This window comes from Anolis sagrei, chromosome X (assembly GCF_037176765.1).
Source record: "Anolis sagrei isolate rAnoSag1 chromosome X, rAnoSag1.mat, whole genome shotgun sequence".
Classification (NCBI taxonomy): Eukaryota; Metazoa; Chordata; class Lepidosauria; order Squamata; family Dactyloidae; genus Anolis; species Anolis sagrei.
Window position 1 is genome coordinate 45281853 of NC_090034.1, and position 17966 is coordinate 45299818.

At 41.5% G+C, this 17966-nt stretch overlaps 1 protein-coding gene across 2 annotated transcripts in view; it reads left to right on the top strand.

Moving 5' to 3' along the window:
• RASAL1 (RAS protein activator like 1) overlaps positions 1–17966 on the top strand; it is a 60622-nt gene that overhangs the window by 1501 nt on the left and 41155 nt on the right. The window contains exons 2-5 of one of the 2 annotated variants that reach the window (XM_060785431.2): positions 11500–11556; positions 14814–14927; positions 15814–15849; positions 16205–16266. In XM_060785431.2, coding sequence (XP_060641414.2) covers positions 11500–11556; positions 14814–14927; positions 15814–15849; positions 16205–16266 — 269 coding nt within the window. The remainder of the gene's footprint in view (positions 1–11499; positions 11557–14813; positions 14928–15813; positions 15850–16204; positions 16267–17966) is intronic. The other variant, XM_060785432.2, reaches the window with a different exon arrangement.

Below are 17966 nucleotides of genomic sequence, written 5' to 3' on the forward strand. Positions count from 1 at the left end.
TATTATTGAAGAAGTCATTAGTACCCTGCTTTTCCAACTAGGGATGATGGGGCATGCAGGCAAACCCACCGGGAAATATCTAATCCCCCATCTGCCTGGCCGCTATTATTATTAGTATTATTATTAGTATTAATAGTATTATTGAAGATGTCATCCAATATAGGCAAAGAGCACCAAGTTGCCTGTCTTTGCTGTAAACACTTATTATTATTGATATTAATATTATTAGTACTCTGCTTTTCCAACTAGGGATGATGGGGCATGCAGGCAAACACACCGGGAAATCTCTAATCCCCCACCAGCCTGGCCACTATTATTATTATTATTATTATTATTATTAGTATTAATAGTATTATAAGCATTATTGAATAAGTCATCCAATATAGGAAGAGGGCACCAAGTTGCCTGTCTTTGCTGTAAACACATTATTATTATTATTATTATTATTATTATTATTAGAAGTAGTAGTAGTAGTAGTACCCTGCTCTTCCAACTAGGGATGATGGGGCATGCAGGCAAACACACCGGGAAATCTTTAATCCCCCACCAGCTTGGCCACTTTTATTATTAGTAATATTATTTGCATTAATAGTATTATTAGTATTATTGAAAAAGTCATCCAATATAGGCAGAGGGCACCAAGTTGCCTGTCTTTGCTGTAAACACTTATTATTATTGATATTATTATTATTAGTACCCTGTTTTTCCAACTAGGGATGATGGGGCATGCAGGCAAACACACCGGGAAATGTCTAATCTCCCACCAGCCTGGCCACTATTATTATTGTTAGTACCTTGTTTTTCCAACTAAGGATGATGGGACATGCAGGCAAACACACCGGGAAAACTCTAATCCCCCACCAGCCTGGTCACTATTATTATTAGTAATATTATTAGTATTAATAGTATTATTGAATAAGTCATCCAATATAGGCAGAGGGCACCAAGTTGCCTTTCTTTGCTGTAAACACTTATTATTATTATTGTTATTATTATTATTATTATTATTATTATTAGTAGTAGTAGTAGTACCTTGTTTTTCCAACTAAGGATGATGGGACATGCAGGCAAACACACCGGGAAATCTCTAATCCCCCACCAGCCTGGCCACTATTATTATTAGTAATATTATTAGTATTAACAGTATTATTGAATAATCCATCCAATATAGGCAGAGGGCACCAAGTTGCCTGTCTTTGCTGTAAACACTTATTATTATTATTAATATTAATATTATTATTATTAGTGCCCTGCTTTTCCAGCTAAGGATGATGGGACATGCAGGCAAACACACCTGGAAATCTCTAATCCCCCACCAGCCTGGCCACTATTATTATTAGTAATATTATTAGTATTAACAGTATTATTGAATAAGTCATTCAATATAGGGAGAGGGTACCAAGTTGCCTGTCTTTGCTGTAAACAGTTATTATTATTATTATTATTATTATTATTATTAGTGCCCTGCTTTTCCAACTAAGGATGATGGGACATGCAGGCAAACACACCGGGAAATCTCTAATCCCCCACCAGCCTGGCCACTATTATTATTAGTAATATTATTAGTATTAACAGTATTATTAGTATTATTGAATAAGTCATTCAATATAGGCAGAGGGCACCAAGTTGCCTGTCTTTGCTGTAAACACTTTATTATTATTATTATTATTATTATTAATATTATTATTATTAGTGCCCTGCTTTTCCAACTAAGGATGATGGGACATGCAGGCGAACACACCGGGAAATCGCTAATCTCCCACCAGCCTGGCCACTATTATTATTATTAGTATTATTAGTTTTATTATTAGTATTACTAGTATTAGAATTATTGAAGAAGTCATCCAATATAGGCAAAGGGCACTAGGTTGCCTGTCTTTGCTGCAAACATTATTATTATTATTATTATTATTATTATTATTATTATTATTAGTTTTATTATTAGTACTCTGTTTTTCCAGACAATTAATTAATTAATTAAAATAAAGTATTATTATTATTATTATTATTATTATTATTGACACAAAAGCACAGTATGTCACAGCAAACAAGATCTATATGCTGGAGTTCGTATCACAAAATCACAAGTCGAACACTTCCCAAGTGTCTAGGACTGTGTGATGTATTTCCGAATGATGCGCGCAGATCCAAGTAAGGTGGCCTTTTGCAGTTGACAGATCGTGATTTTGTCAGTGTTTATTGTCTCCAAATGCCGGCTGAGATCTTTTGGCACGGCACCCAGTGTGCCAATGACCACTGGAACCACCGGTATTGGTTTATGCCAGAGCCTTTGCAGTTCAATTTTGAGGTTTTGATAACAGCTGAGTTTTTCCTGTTGTTTTTCCTCAATGCGGCTGTCACCTGGTATGGCGACATCAATAATCCAGACTTTTTTCTTTTCCACAATCGTGAATAGTATTATCATTATTATTATTATTATTATTATTATTATTATTAGTACCCTGCTTTCCAACTAGGGATGATGGGACATGCAGGCAAACACACCAGGAAATCTCTAATCCCTCACCAGCTTGGCCACTATTTTTATTAGTATTAATAGTATTATTAGTATTATTGAATAAGTCATCCAATATAGGAGAGGAATAGATGGGGCCATTGTTCTTAACATCATCAATTCCTAGAATTGGACGGGACCCCTAAATCACACCCACTCCAACTCCATTCTGCCAAAAAGACCCCAACCAAGCCCTCCCAACAAATGGCCATCCAGCCTCTGCATAAACACCTCAAGAGGATGAGAGAAGGTGAGATAGAGAGTGGAACATATTTTTGAAGACGTAGATTCCTCAATTGAAAAGGGACTCCCAAAAGCCATCTAGTCTAATCCCATTCTGCCCAAAAGACACCACCGAAGCCTTCCCGACTGATGGCCGTCCAGCTTCTGCTGAAACACTTCCAGAGAAGGAGACTCCATCACATATATTCCACTGCTGAGTAGCTCCTAATGTTGAGGTGGAAACTCTTTTCCTGCCCTTTGACTCCATTGCCCCACTGTGTCCAAGCCTTTGGAGCAGTTGAAGACCAGCATCACTTTTTGTCCTCTTTCTGCAAATGAGCAAAGACTTTTCAATTCAGGCTGGCTTTTGGTTCGTAACTCCTTTCCTTTGGATTGTTTTTGCTGCATTTGGGTCTCAGTCCTGGGAGAAAAACAGAATCATAATAAAAATAATAGTAATAATAATAGTAAAATAATAATAATAATAATAATAATAATAATAATAATAGCTATCTCGAGTGCTTTCAGGGAGATGGGGCGGGGTATAAATAAAGTTGTTTAATAATAATAATAATAATAATAATAATAATAATAATGTTAAATAGACTTGATGAGTGTATATATGTGTGTGTGTGTGTGTGTGTGTGTGTGTGTATCTCTATCCATCCGTCCATCCATCCATCTATCTCAAATAACTTTTGGCTCAACTTTCTTTAAGTTTGTTCTAAACCTCCTTGGGTCATATACTGGGAAAAGCTGGGGTCTAGATTCCATAAAAATAAATAAATAAATAAATAAATAAATGCCTCTGTTCACTTGTTTTGCATAGAATGAGATTCATTTTGATGTGAACTCCTGAGGCTCAAAGCCATGGGAGTTGTAGTTTGCCAAGGCCCCGGGCTTCTTGGAAAGAGAAAACTCGAGCCCTTGTCAAACTACAACTTCCAGGATCCCTGAACATTAAGCCGTAGCCCTCTGGGCCGGAGCTGCTGGGATCCCCAGTCCAAAGGATTCTATTCCTTTGAGAAGGCGGCATAAAAAGGGCGCTGGGGAGGCTCTCTGAGACAAAACCAACAACAACAACAACACTTTAAATAGAAAACAGAGCAACAAAATAGACAACGCTACTTAAAATATGATTCATGGAACCCGCAATGTGTTTTTTTTTCACCTCCCACTCCAAAAGCATGAAAGTGAAATGACAATAATATAGTAAAAGGACCAATGTTTGAGTGTTTATTTATTTTATTTATTTATTTGCATTATTTCTACCCCGCTCATATCACCCTGAAGGCGACTCAGAGCGGCGTACGCAGTCGGCACAATTTGATGCCATACAAATACATACATTGATAAACAGAAAGAACATTATAGTGCATTTAGACATAAAGACAGTGCATAATAACAATTTTAAAAACTAAAAAAACGATATCCTCTCATTCAAGTCCTTATCTGTTCCATCGTCTTGGGCTGTACCTGGGTCATTTTTCAATTCAAGTTTGTCTATTTATTCGGAGGTTCCAAATGCTTGCTCGAAGAGCCAAGTTTTTACTCTTTTCCGAAAGGTAGGGGGCTAATCTAATATCCCTAGGCAGGGAGTTCCACAGCTGAGTGTTGGACTAGAACACCTTGGAAGGCCCACTCAGCATGGAAACAATCTGGGTGGCTTTAGGGAAGTCACACTCTCTCAGCCTCAGAGGAAAACAATGATGGCAAATGTCTTCTTTTGGAATCTCAAGACCAGCTTGATGTGAAGGTTAGGTTCCCAAAAGTCCAGGGTTCGAATCCCGGCAAACCTATTAGACAAGTCACACTCTCTCAGCCACAGAGGGATTCGGAAGGGACCGCAAAGGCTAGTCTAGATTGGGATCAAGCTTGGGAAAGGGGCTTTCTTGGACTACCGTGCCTTGCATGCCAACGGTGCCAGCCCACATCGGCCTCTTTGTTGCCAGGCTAGGTGGCACATCGGGTCTCTCTCATAAGCTCCGATGGCTTTGAATGGGAAGAGAGCTCTGCCAAATTCCAAGACTCTACCCACACTTTCTTTGCAAGCCAATGGAGCAACCATGCGTGCCCATGGATGCCAGGTGTGCCAGGGAGGAATTTCAAAAGGCAACCATGGTCCGTGCCCGCTGTCTGAACTTTTCAGCTGACGCAAGCCGCTGCTTTTATGTCGAGGAGCCCAATTTAAAACTGGGCGCTTTGAAAGAGGCCGGAGAAAATTGCCTTGTACATAGCGCAATTTCACTAAGTGGAAAGCTCTTTGGCGTCGGATCGGGCTTTTGTGGCATTCCGGCCGTTGCCATGGATGTGGCGACAGATCTAAGATGATTGCCGGGATTGTAGGGGCATCTATTCTATCATTTTGAGCTGAAGTGTGTATACACTGTGGAATGAAGATGGTCTGGCACCATTTTTAAGTGGCAAGGGCTCAATGCTATTGGAATCCTGGGAGTTGTAGTTTGGCAAGGACATTTGCCTTCTCTGCCAAAGAGGGCTGGGGCCTCACCAAACTACAATCCTGGGGTTCCATGGCTTAAAGTGGTGTTAAACTCCATTAATGCTACAATGTAGATCACCCCGTCCCCGACAATGTGTGGCCAGTCAGGATTGCAGTTCCTATCAGTCTTTGCCAGCAGGTCCAATGGGAAGGGATGATGGGAATGGCAGTACAGCAAAAATGGAAAAGCCACAAGTGGCTAAAGAACACACGTGAAATTACAATACAAATTTCTGCTCTGACAATCCTTTTATTGTCAGACGGCGATCCGGCCGATCTCGAAGAGGGTGAATCGAGTTACTATGATTCGTTCTCGGGTTACAATCCTGTCTGATATTAATCTATAAATAATAGAGGGGGAGCTTTTCCTTGGCTGGGATCTTAATCGGCATCATAATCTAATAGACCGAGAAGCCGGCCGTGTCGAAAACATGCACCATCCCACTTTGTGCACATTTCGCACCTGTGGCCTCTGAGTGACACTGAATAGAAAAATCAAAAGGAAGCCATTGGTTTGTAAGGAAAAAAAATTTCCAACAATGGGGAGAACATCACAAAAATTGTCCGCACCTGAACTGCCATGCAATGGAATCCTGGGATTTGTAGTTTGGTGAAGGCTTGGAAAACTGCAACTCCTTGGCTTCCATAGCACTGAGTTTGGATTAATCTGTCAAATTAATACTACTTGAGGGCACTCGAACTGACTTGGCTCAATGCTATGGACTCCTGGGATTTATAGTTTGGTGAGGGATTCGAAAACTACAACTTCCAGGCTTCCATAGCACTCAGGGTTCATTTACACTGGCGAATGAATACTATTTGAGGCCACTCGAACTGACCTGGCTCAATGCTATGGACTCCTGGGATTTGTAGTTTGGTGAGGGCTTGGAAAACTATAACTCCCATGCTTCCATAGGCCTGAGTTAGGGTGCACCTACACTGTTGAACAAATGCCATTTGAACCCACTCTAACTGACTTGGTTAATGCTATGGACGCCTGGGATTTGTAGTTTGGCGAAAGCTTGGAAAACTATAACTCCCATTCTCCCATAGCACTGAGTTAGGGTGCACTTGCACTGTTGAATGCATGCCATTTGACGCCACTCGAACTGACTTGGTTCAATGCTATGGGATCCTGGGAGTTGTAGTTTGTGGAGGTTCCAGCACTATCTAGTAGACAAAATGTGAAACGATTGGATTTTGTGCACACTTAAGGCAAAGACGCCTGTTCCCCAGCCTTTTATTCTCTCCTTCCCTATCTATCTATATATATCCATCTATATACCTTTGATTGCAGCAGCAAATAAAGCAACGCAGTCCGTTACGTAAGGATCTATATCCGCCAGCTATTTGGTTTCTGCCAGACAGTTCTTTTCAGCAGAGCAAGGCTTTCCTGGGACTCGCATAGAAAACACACACAAACGAATGCAGAATGTATAGCTAACTTTATCTTATTTGCGAGACATTCTGCAAAGACCTGAAAAGGTAGGAACGTTTGCCTCTAGATAAGGGGCAGAGGCCAAATTCCCAACATCCGTGTCGCAGGTCTGAGTTCGAGTGACACAACACATTAAGTGGCACATTTGGAAAATAAGGTGGTATCTGCTCGATCCTATTCGTCGAGCCATTTCTGAATCTTTATTAGCATCCAGCAAACTGGAGTTAGGTTGAACTACAACTCCCATCCTCCTCCGCCAGTGGCTGAGCTGGAAATGGACCGATGAGAGTTGTAGTCCAGAGTCATGGAGGGAGCTCGAAGTTGAAAACAGCCTTGGGACACGCACCTAGTTGTCCATCTTTTGTACAGACCTTGTCAAACTACAACTCCCAGGATCTCATAGCAGTTCAAGTGGGATCCAACTGTATCCATTCGACAGTGTAGATCAGGTATGGGTAAACCCAGGCTTGGGGGCTGGATGTGGCTCCTTGGGCTCTTTTTTCTTTTTCTTTTTGCCCTTTCCCCCAAAATTATTGTGAATGGTGCTACACAAAATTATACAAACATTCAAAACATTTTCCCTTAGTAACACGTGTTTACATCATTACTCCTCTTATTCTCCCCTTTCCGGGAACAGTTTACAAATTTGGCTGTACTGATCACGATTGTTCAATCACGAGGATAATCTTATTTGATTCCTTATCTTTATCTTTCCCCTTTATTCTGTAAATTAAGCCTTTCCATTTTGCTTTCTGATTTGGCCCGTCCTGTAGTAACATTTCTTTTCACTAATGTAGTCTTGGAGGAGGTAGTCCGCTAAATATTTATATTTATTTATGTATTTATTGTCTTGCTGTATTTGTATACTGCCTTTCTCAGCCGGTAGGCGACTCAAGGCAGTTAACAGGGCAAATTTCAATGCTTACAATATCATAAATACAATTAAAAACATAACATATAATAAAAACCAAACAAATCAATAAAATATACCGTATATACTCGAGTATAAGCCGACCTGAATATAAGCCAAGGCACCTAATTTTACCACAAAAAACTGGGAAAACGGATTGATTCGAGTATAAGCTGAGGGTGGGAAATGCAGCCGCTATGGGTAAATTGCAAAATAAAAAGAGATACCCATTAAATTACATTAATTGAGGAATCAGTAGGTTATATATTTTTGAATATTTAAAAAAAATGGTAATTTAAGATAAGACTGTCCAACTCTGATTAAATGATTATTTACCTTCTTCAATGTAAATGTGCTTACGCATCCTTCAAATAATAATAAAGAGAGTAACATAATAAATGTAATAATAACAATAATAATAAAAAAGAGTAAAATAATGAATGTAGCAATAACAGCAATTAAACAGTAACATAATAAATGTATAATAATAGAGTAAAATGATAAATGTAATAATAATAAATAGAATAAAATAATAAATGAAATAATAATAATAATAATAATTTATTTATTTATTTGGTACGCTTATATACCGCTAATATCTCAGCCTATACGGCGACTCATTGCGGTTTACAGCATATTTAAAACTACAATATTCCAATTACAAATATAAAGTTAAAATATAAAATACATACATATACATACATAAGAGTATTGGGCCACCAATACAGACCAGAACATCTCATAATTAAAGTCACAATCCAAATTCGTTGTCCGAGATTGCTAATCCATGATCAATCCATAATAACAACAACAGAGTAAAATAATAAATAACCTTGACTCGAGTATAAGCCGAGGGGGATTTTTTCAGCCTAAAAAAAGGGCTGAAAAACTAGGCTTATACTCGAGTATATACAGTAAATTCATAGTGTCTCCTTGTTAAAAACGTTGTCCGGTCTCATTGTCATTATACCATGGTTTTGTGTCCCATTTCTTTTGATCCTTCCAGCCTAAAGCGACGGAGGCTTTAATTGCATCTAACATTTAATTTATTACTCCTTCCTATTCTTTAGATCCGCCTTCGCCTTCTATTTTCTGTAGGAAAAAAAAGTGTCTTGTTCCACTCTGTTTTGATGCCTAATAATTCCTCCATTTCTTTCTTAATTATTTTATGGAACTTTTGTATTTTTTCACAACTCCACCACATGAGAGTGTAAGTTCCCATTTTCTCACAGTTGTGCCAACATTGTTTTGGGGAGGTTCTGGTTATATGAGCTAATTGCATACCATTTTTGTCTGAATTTTCCATTGAATTTCCTATATTTTTAAATCAGCATTTCTCAACCTGGGTGACAGGACCCTTGGGGGGGGGGGGTCATGAGGGGGTTTCAGAGAGGTGACCAAAGACCATCAAAAAACGTATATTTCTGATAGTCTTAGGAAGCCCTTTGGCAGGGAAGGCTGAAGATCTCTCCACCTGTCCTTCTCTTCCTTTTTGGAAACAGAGGACAAATCCTTCCACCAAAACTTAAGGTCAATCAATAACTACCAAACCATTCCAATATTGTCAGTTGGTCATGGGAGTTCTGTGTACGAAGTTTGGTTCAATTCCATCGTTGCTGGAGTTCAGAATGCTCTTTGATTGTAGGTGAACTATGCATCCCAGCAACGACAACTCCTAAATGACCAAATCAACCCCCCCCCCCCCCCCCCGCAACCCCACCAGTATTCAAATTGGGGCGTATCGGGTATTTCTGCCAAATTTGGTCCACTGAATGAAAATCCATCCTGCATATCAGATATTTGCATGATGTTTCATAACAGTAGAAAAATTACAGTTATAAAGTAGTAATGAAAACAATGTTATGGTTGGGGGTCACCACAGCATGAGGAACTGTATTAAGGGGTCACAGCATTAGAAGGTTGAGAAACACTGCTTTAAATGTTTTATTTTATCAATTGAATTGCCGATTTCTCTCTCGCTGCAACTTAGTTCCTCCTTCCAGATTTCTGTCAAGGTTTTTTAAATATATATATGTATAGTTTTTCTGTGCTTATTTTGTATATGTATCCCATGATTCCTTTGTCTTTCTCTACTTTCCATTTTTTATTTTATCGAGATCTGTTTCTGGGATTTCCTTACTCTTCCATTCTGTTAGCTTTTTAGATAACCCTCTCCATAATAGCCAATTTCCGTGACCACACTGATCTTTTCTCTCCTCCCATTATATTACTGTTCCATCGGGTTTCAAAATGTTCCCAATCTTTATTATGCCATGCTGTTCCAGTTTCTTTTACACTTTTTGGTGTAACTGGGATTTTCTGTTCTCTGTGGATCCTATTGGGAACATATCTATTTCATTTATTGGGAAATTATCTTGCCCCTTTTCCCAGCGTGTCATTGTTGAGGCCAAAGTACCACCTTTAAATTTTTTAAGTTCTTTTTTTCTGCTTTTCCCCATTCGACATGAACCATATTCATGTCCATTTATTAGTTTCTCTAATCCGACCCATCCTTTGGGCTCGCCAATGTCCAGTTCCTTCCCCTTCCCTCCCTCCTTCTCTCCCTCCCTCTTTCTCCTTCCAATCTTCCCTTCTTCCCTTCCTCCCTTTCGTCTGTCCTTCCTTCCTTCCTTCCTTCCTTCCTTCCTTCCTTCCTTCCTTCCTTCCTTCCTTCCTTCCTTCCCTCTCTCCCTCTTTCTCCTTCCATTCTTCCCTTCCTCCCTTTTGTCCTTCCTTCCCTCTTCCTTCCTTCCTTCCTTCCTTCCTTCCTTCCTTCCTTCCTTCCTTCCTCCTTTCTTCTCTCCTTCCCCCCTCTCTCTTTCTCCTTCCATTCTTCACTTCCTCCCTTTCGTCCTTCCTTTCCTATCTCCTCCCTCCTTCCCCCCTCTTTCTCCTTCCATTCTTCCCTTCCTCTCTTTCATCCTTCCTCCCTTGCCTCTTTCCTCCCTCCTTCCCCCCCTCTCTTTCTCCTTCCATCCTTCCCTTCCTCCCTCTCTCCTTCCCTCTCTCCCCCTTTCTCCTTCCTTCCTTCCTTCCTTCCTTCCTTCCTTCCTTCCTTCCTTCCTTCCCTCCCTCCCTCCTCCTTTCCTCCCTTCTTCCTTCTCCTTCTCTCCTCTTCCATTCTTCTCTTCCTCCCCTCTCTCCTCCCTCCCTCCTCCCTCCCTTCCTTCCCTCCCTCCCTCCTTCTGCCCTCCTTCCCCCCTCTCTTTCTCCTTCCATTCTTCCCTTTCTCCCTTTCGTCCTTCCTTCCTTCCCTCTTTCCTCCCTCCTTCCCTCTCTCCCTCTTTCTCCTTCCATCCTTCCTTCCTTCCCTCCTTCCCTCCTTCTTTCCTCCCTTCTTCCTTCTCTCCTCTTCCATTCTTCTCTTCCTCCCTTCCCTCCTCCCTCCCTCCCTCCTCCCTCCCTCCCTCCCTCCCTCCCTCCCTTCCTTCCTTCCTTCCTTCCTTCCTTCCTTCCATCCCTCCTTCTGCCCTCCTTTCCCCCCTCTCTTTCTCCTTCCATTCTTCCCTTTCTCCCTTTCGTCCTTCCTTCCTTCCCTCCCTCCCTCTTTCCTCCCTCCTTCCCTCTCTCCTTTCTCCTTCCATCCTTCCTTCTCACTTTCCTTCCTTTCTCCTTCCCTCCCTTCCTTCGATCACCGATCACCGGGCAGCCAGTCCTCCTAGCAGGGAGTGCTAGTATGCAGCCCCCAAGTTAGAGAGTTTGCCCATTCCTGGTGTGGGTGCACTCGGTGTCTGCCTCATTCCCACTTGATCACCTTTCCCCACAAATCATGTCATCTCCTGGTTTGTCCAAAGTATGATAAGCTCTTTTTGATTGCCTCAGTTTCTAGCAAGAGTTTGATTTGTTTGAAGATCCATTTATTCAACTTGTATATATCTAAATTTTGGATTCCCCCCCCCCCTTTTCTCCCAAAGATCTGGCACAAGCGACCCTTATTGCATCATCAAGGTGGACAATGAGGTGGTAGCCAGGTAAGAAAGAAGCAAGGACAATGGTGATCGATCGGATGACTGATAGCAGGTATTTTCTAAGAAGGCACCAGCATGGTGTCACAGTTTGAGTATGAGACACTCGGGCTTGAATTCCCCCTCTCTGGTTGACCTCGGGCACGTCACACTCTCTCAGCCTTCAGGGCAAACCTCTTCTGAAAACGACAATCTCATGACAGGGTCGCCAGGGGTTAGAAATGATTTGAAAGCACCCGGCAGCTACAAATTTCATCCGAATCAGACATTTCAGCTTCTTTTGTCTTCTGTGACGTTCTTTGGAACGAGCTGCACTGTTCCGACGGATGACATTTCAAGTGGTAAAAGGCAAAACGTCTCGGCTATGAATCATATAAATTACCTGTTATCAAGCATTTGGTAATATCTAGCTCTGTCTTCTATCTGTCTAACTATCTATTTATCTATTTCTACCGCCTATCTGTTTGTCTGTCTGTCTATATTGTCTCTCTCTCTCTCTCTATTTCTATAATCTAGATCTGCCTTTCTATTTATCTCTACCATCTACCACTATCTATTAAACTATTGTCTATTAAAGATAAATGATAAATAGATGATACACAAGATAGATAGATAGTCTATCTACCAATCTATCTTGTGCATCATCTATTTATCATCTATCTTTAATCTCTCTATCTATCATATGATCTATCTCTATTTATCTCTATCATCTCTATCTATTATTCTCTGTCTATTATATGATCTATCTCTATTTTTCTCTATTATCTCTATGTACTATTATCTCACTATTCTATGATTTATCTCTATTTATCTCTATTATCTCTATCTATGTACTATTCTCTGTCTCTCTTATGATCTATCTCTATCATCTCTATTATATGATGTATCTCTATTTATATCTTTCATCTCTATTATTCTCAATCTATCTATCTATCATATGATGTATCTCTATTTATCTTTATCATCTCTGTCTATGTACTATTCTCTGTCTGTCTGTCTACCTAACTGTCTGTCAAGTGTATTATCTATCTCTATTTATTTCTATCTATCATCTATCTACATCTTTTAATCTCTATTGTCTATCGGTATCTATCTATCTATCTATCTATCTATCTATCTATCTATCTGCCATATCATCTATCTCTATCTCTATTATCTGTCTCTATCCTATCTATCTGTCTATCTATCTATGTCATCTGAATGTTTATCTGTACATGTATAGGTATGAGTAAAATATAATTTTAGCTCCTTTTATGGCACTGAAGCATGCCACAGTTTCTCAGCATCATTTTGAGAAATGCTGGAACTGAGATTAGCATTGATTCGGTTCGTTTTGCTTGCTGATGTCATCCCATTGATTTCAATGCCCTCCATCTGTTGGTTAGTCGTGGCTTGCGTCAACCCATCAAATGAATACAGGCATATTACATCCACAGTTTGTGTTTCCCATTGAGTAGGTTTGGTCCTTTGGGTGTTCCGGACTGCAGCTCCCAGAACTCCTCAACTGTTGGCTGAGGCTTCTGGGTGTTGAAGTCCGAAACATTTGGAGCACCACTGCTGTGGTTAGTGCTAAGGCGAATGAGGATAGGAAGTGGTGGTAAGTATGGCTCAATCGGTATCCAACCACACATCCCTTTAGTCTCCGCTTTCCCTTCTGTGAAATGGGCCAACAAACCCACCCAACAGCATGGCATCTAGCTGCCGTTGGGAAGCGTCCTTGGCTTTGCCCTCCTCTCCCTTTATGGGAAGCTGGCCAGCACCTTGGGCAGTGCCATCCCCAGCCTTGACGCTCCCTTCTCGGCTCATCCCTCCTCAAATATTTGCTCAAGAGAAAGTTAATGACAATTCAAGAGGTCCCAGGCGGAAAAAGGATTGAGCCGTAAGGATTTCTCTTGGGGCGAGTAAACGATTAACCGGACGGAAGGAAAGAGGGTGCTGAAAGGAGCAAGAAAGGGCTTCCAAACATGCTGTGGTGGGAAAGAGGTTTAGAACAGTATATTTTCGGACTGCAACTCCCAAAATCCCCAGACGGGTGGTCTGCAATCCCCAGGGTGAGATGAAACACACAAGAAAGGCTCTGCAGCAGTTTGCTTTTGCCTCGACCTACAATTGAAGAAGAATACAGAGAAGGCTCAAGACGTCACCAAACGGAAACAAATTCCATAGCATTGAAGCGCTGCACTTCAAGTGGTGCCAAACCACAGCAGTTCTCCAGTATAGATGCCTCCCTGGCATCAGTTTCAAACCACAAACTGCTCCGCAAAGTCGTTCTTGGAAGGGGTTTTACAGGCTTCATTGCTTCCTGTTTGTTCTGCGCTTGACAAGGCCAGATGGGTCAAAGGACAGGGAGTTCTTGCCTTTGGTTGAGAAATCTGAGATTTGTTTTGCAGCAGAGGGGCATTTCTAGCAGGAAATGCAAACCAGGCAGTGATAGAAAGTAAACGATAGATAGAAAGATACTCTCAATCCCATTGCAGCATTGCCACATTTTTCAAAGACTGTGAGCTGAAGGAGGGACGCTACCATAGAAATACACCTATAGCAAGACCGAGGCTATAGTTCAAGGAATAAATACATATAGGCCTACCTTGCAGGGTTGTCATAACACCCCATCCTTTAGTCCAACCCTCCCTGCAAGGTAGGTCACAAGAGTAGCAACAGAGTATACGATGTATATTTTTCCCCTGTCACAGAGCTAAATCTGTGGAATAACCATTCTATTGCCGTATCGTTTTTTAACAAAATGCATTGAATTCTCACCCTATTATTAGCTTCACTTTGACATTCCCCTATGACCAGTGTCTTCACATCCTGTATTTCTGCATTCCTTTTTGATAGATAGAGGTGACGTTTACTATGTAGGGGGTTGAGAAAGATGGAGATAGGAGCCAGAAGTAATGATGAAATCTTATCTTCTTTACTCTCCAACTGTCTCGATTTGTCAGGGATAACGTGACTTAATCCTGTGCCATCCCATTTTTTTCAGCTGCATTAAAAATGCCCCGTTTATTCTCTCTTATCTTCCCCCTTTGTCCTCACTGGACCTCAACGGCTGCAAACTGAGAATGCATCTACAATTCACCCAGTTTGATCCCATTTGAACTGTCATGGCTCAATGCAATGGGATCCTAGGAGTTGTCCCAGGATTCCATCGCATTGAGCCATGGCAGTTCGAGTGGTGTCAAAACTGGCTTAATTCTACAGTGGAGATGCATCCTTCGCTACCCTTGGCCACATGTTTCTTTTTCCCCCCCACTCTGCAGGACGGCGACTATATGGAAGGATCTCAACCCATTCTGGGGGGAAGAGTACACTCTCCACCTCCCAATGGGTTTCCATAATCTCTCTTTCTATGTCCTGGATGAAGACACCATAGGGTAAGTGCGTTCATATAGCCATCGCTCCACATTTTTGGCTTTAACATTTGTATATGGCATTCTTAGATTATAATGTTCTCTCTAGGAATCCCTAGGTCCCATAAGGTCAACTTCCGTTGGTCATGCTGGAGGGCCTAGAGATGATATTATCATTATTGTTATTATTATTCATAATCATAACAATAATAAAACATATAATATAATTACTACTACTACTACTACTACGACGACGACTAATAATAATAATAATAATAATATGATGCTTCCGGCTAATGCTAATCATACATAGGATTTCTCTTTAGAAATCTAATGCTAATCATACATAGGATTTCTCTTTAGAAATCTCTAGGTCCTCCAGTGTGATTTTATGGTCATTTCCCAGCCAAATTCAGCCTTGGAGTCATGCTGGGAGACCTAGATATTCCTAGAGAGGGCTAAAAACAGTTTCTTCATGTGCCCCAAATTCCAGCAAATGTGGAAGGCTGACTGTATGCAGAGTTATGAATGCCATAGTTAAGAAGGAGGCATATAATGTTTCCATTTACATGTCATATAAGGGGCTCCATCTACACTGCCATACAATGCAATGTAGACTCTTATAAGGCAGTTAAACCCATATACCCCATATATTTTTGACCCTTGAGTGGCCTTGGAGCGAACCAAAGCAGACCACTTTTGTTTGACTTTGGGGCACAACTTTGCCCACTTGCTCCCATTGCTTTCTCTGTTACAACATCAGACGCAAGCAGCCAGTTTGATTGCGTGGAATTATTAAGATTTTTCAGAGATTATAAAGCCCTCCAAGGATCTAACTTTGACACCCAGGCTTACATGAGTTTGCTTCTCTCCGTTTCCTGGCACGCCGCATGGTTTCTCCCTACCAAAGAGTTCGGTGGAGGTGCCTTCCACTTGGCATGAGAAGGTAATCCTATTTGTGCGGGCGGATGTCTCTTTGCCTATTGGCAGGAGGGAATTTTTCATCCAACCAAAAACTGGGGGATTGTGCTTTCTCTTTGCCGTTAAGTTGATGTTGATGTCTGTCAGGATTATGGCAGCTTGGCACTGCATGGATCGCCATGGCTCAATGCTATGGCATTTCTGGATTTGGAGTTTTCTAAGATATTTCAAATCAAAGTAGTGCCAAGCTGCTATAATTCTGCAGTATGGACTGTCTCTGAGCGAGACACTTCCAAGAGTCCAAGGGGGCATCTACACTGATGCCCAACTTGGACCCTGATGCCCGTCTTAAGCTAATCTCCCTTCTCCTCTCCCCACAGGCATGATGACGTTATTGGCAAAATCACCCTCAGTAAAGAAACCATCTCTTCCTATCCTAGAGGTAGGTGCCAACGGGCTGAAACCCCTTGCGTCTAACTCCTATTTCAGCAGGAGACAATTGAGAAGCTCACGTGCAGAGAACCAGGCTCTAATCTTGGAGGAAATGTTAGCCAGTGTTGGCATCTAGAGCAGGGATAGAGCTCAAAGGTGGCAAAAAGAGAGCTGTTAGATCCTTCTCTGCCAGAAGGAGAAGGTGGCACTCTGCGATGTCATCAAGTGTTTACGGTGCCAGAGGACAGCCTGGCAGCCCATAATAGCTTTATTGGTTATAATGACGTATTTTTCATAGTCCAATATTTAATTCTATTTTGGAGCTCCCGATGGCGCAGTGGGTTAAACCCCTGTGCCGGCAGGACTGAAGACCGACAGGTCGCAGGTTCGAATCCGGGGAGAGGCGGATGAGCTCCCTCTATCAGCTCCAGCTCCTCATGCGGGGACATGAGAGAAGCCTCCCACAAGGGTGATAAAACATCAAAATCATCCGGGCATCCCCTGGGCAACGTCCTTGCAGTCGGCCAATTCTCTCACACCAGAAGCGACTTGCAGTTTCTCAGGTCGCTCCTGACACGACAAAAATAATAATAATTCTATTTTAATATTTATAGCTTTTAAAATAATAATAATAATAATACAGAGAAGCCACTGAAATCCACAAGCAAGTGGTCAATTTCAACAGAAAGGAAGAAACCATGAAAATGAACAAAATCTGGCTACCAATATTTTGAAAAGCTCTATAATCATAAGAGTAAATAAAGAACAACACTCAAAAACAGGGGAATTCCAGGAAACAATCAGGGCCAACTAATCACCTCTCAACAAAGGATTCCCCCAGACAGTAAGAAGTCAGACTTTGAAACTGCTAGGCCATTAAATGCTAATCAAGGTGGCCAATTGAAACATTCACACATACCTCAACCAGACAAGAGTTCTTTCTCCCACCCTGGACATTCCACAGGTATATAAACCCCATTTTCCTAGTTTCCAACAGACCTCACAACCTCTGAGGATGCCTGCCATGATACAGGTGAAGTGTCAGGAAAGAATGCTTCTGGAACATGGCCAGACAGCCCGGAAAACATGCAACAACCCAGTGATTCTGGCCATGAAAGCCTTCGATAATAATACATTTAAGTGGGGCTCTAGCCCATGCTCGATTGGACACACCCCGAGTTTTCCGCCACAGGCACTCTAGTCTCTGTTTTGACCACTTCACAATTGCCAGCTCCCCAGTGAACCAAGGAGTCCAAAATTTAGTCCAGCAAAAGTGTGGTTTGTCTCGAATAAGTATGGTATATGGAAACATACCTCCAGAAATACATATAATAAACAAAGGGTACAAAAGTTAAAAAAACAGCGTCATTTCAGGTTTTAATGTACACCTTAAATGATTTTTAGTCTTGGCCCCTGTGAGTCTCTTTTGGGAGAGAACTAGTGGAATATAAATACTAATACTGATACCAATACTAATAATCTGGACCATAGAGAGTGAATGGAAGTGTCTCCTTGGCATCAATGGCAGCAACGGGTAGAAACACTTGCTGTAGTTGGGAGTTACTCTCCTCTGGAGGAGAGTCTCTGAATTCAACCAATGGGTTGAGCCTGTGTCCCAACGCATGGGCCACGACCCACTGGAGGGCCGCAAGATGTAAAATAAGGTCTGTGGCCGGGAGTGCATGCCATCATTGGAGGAGATCGAGAGAG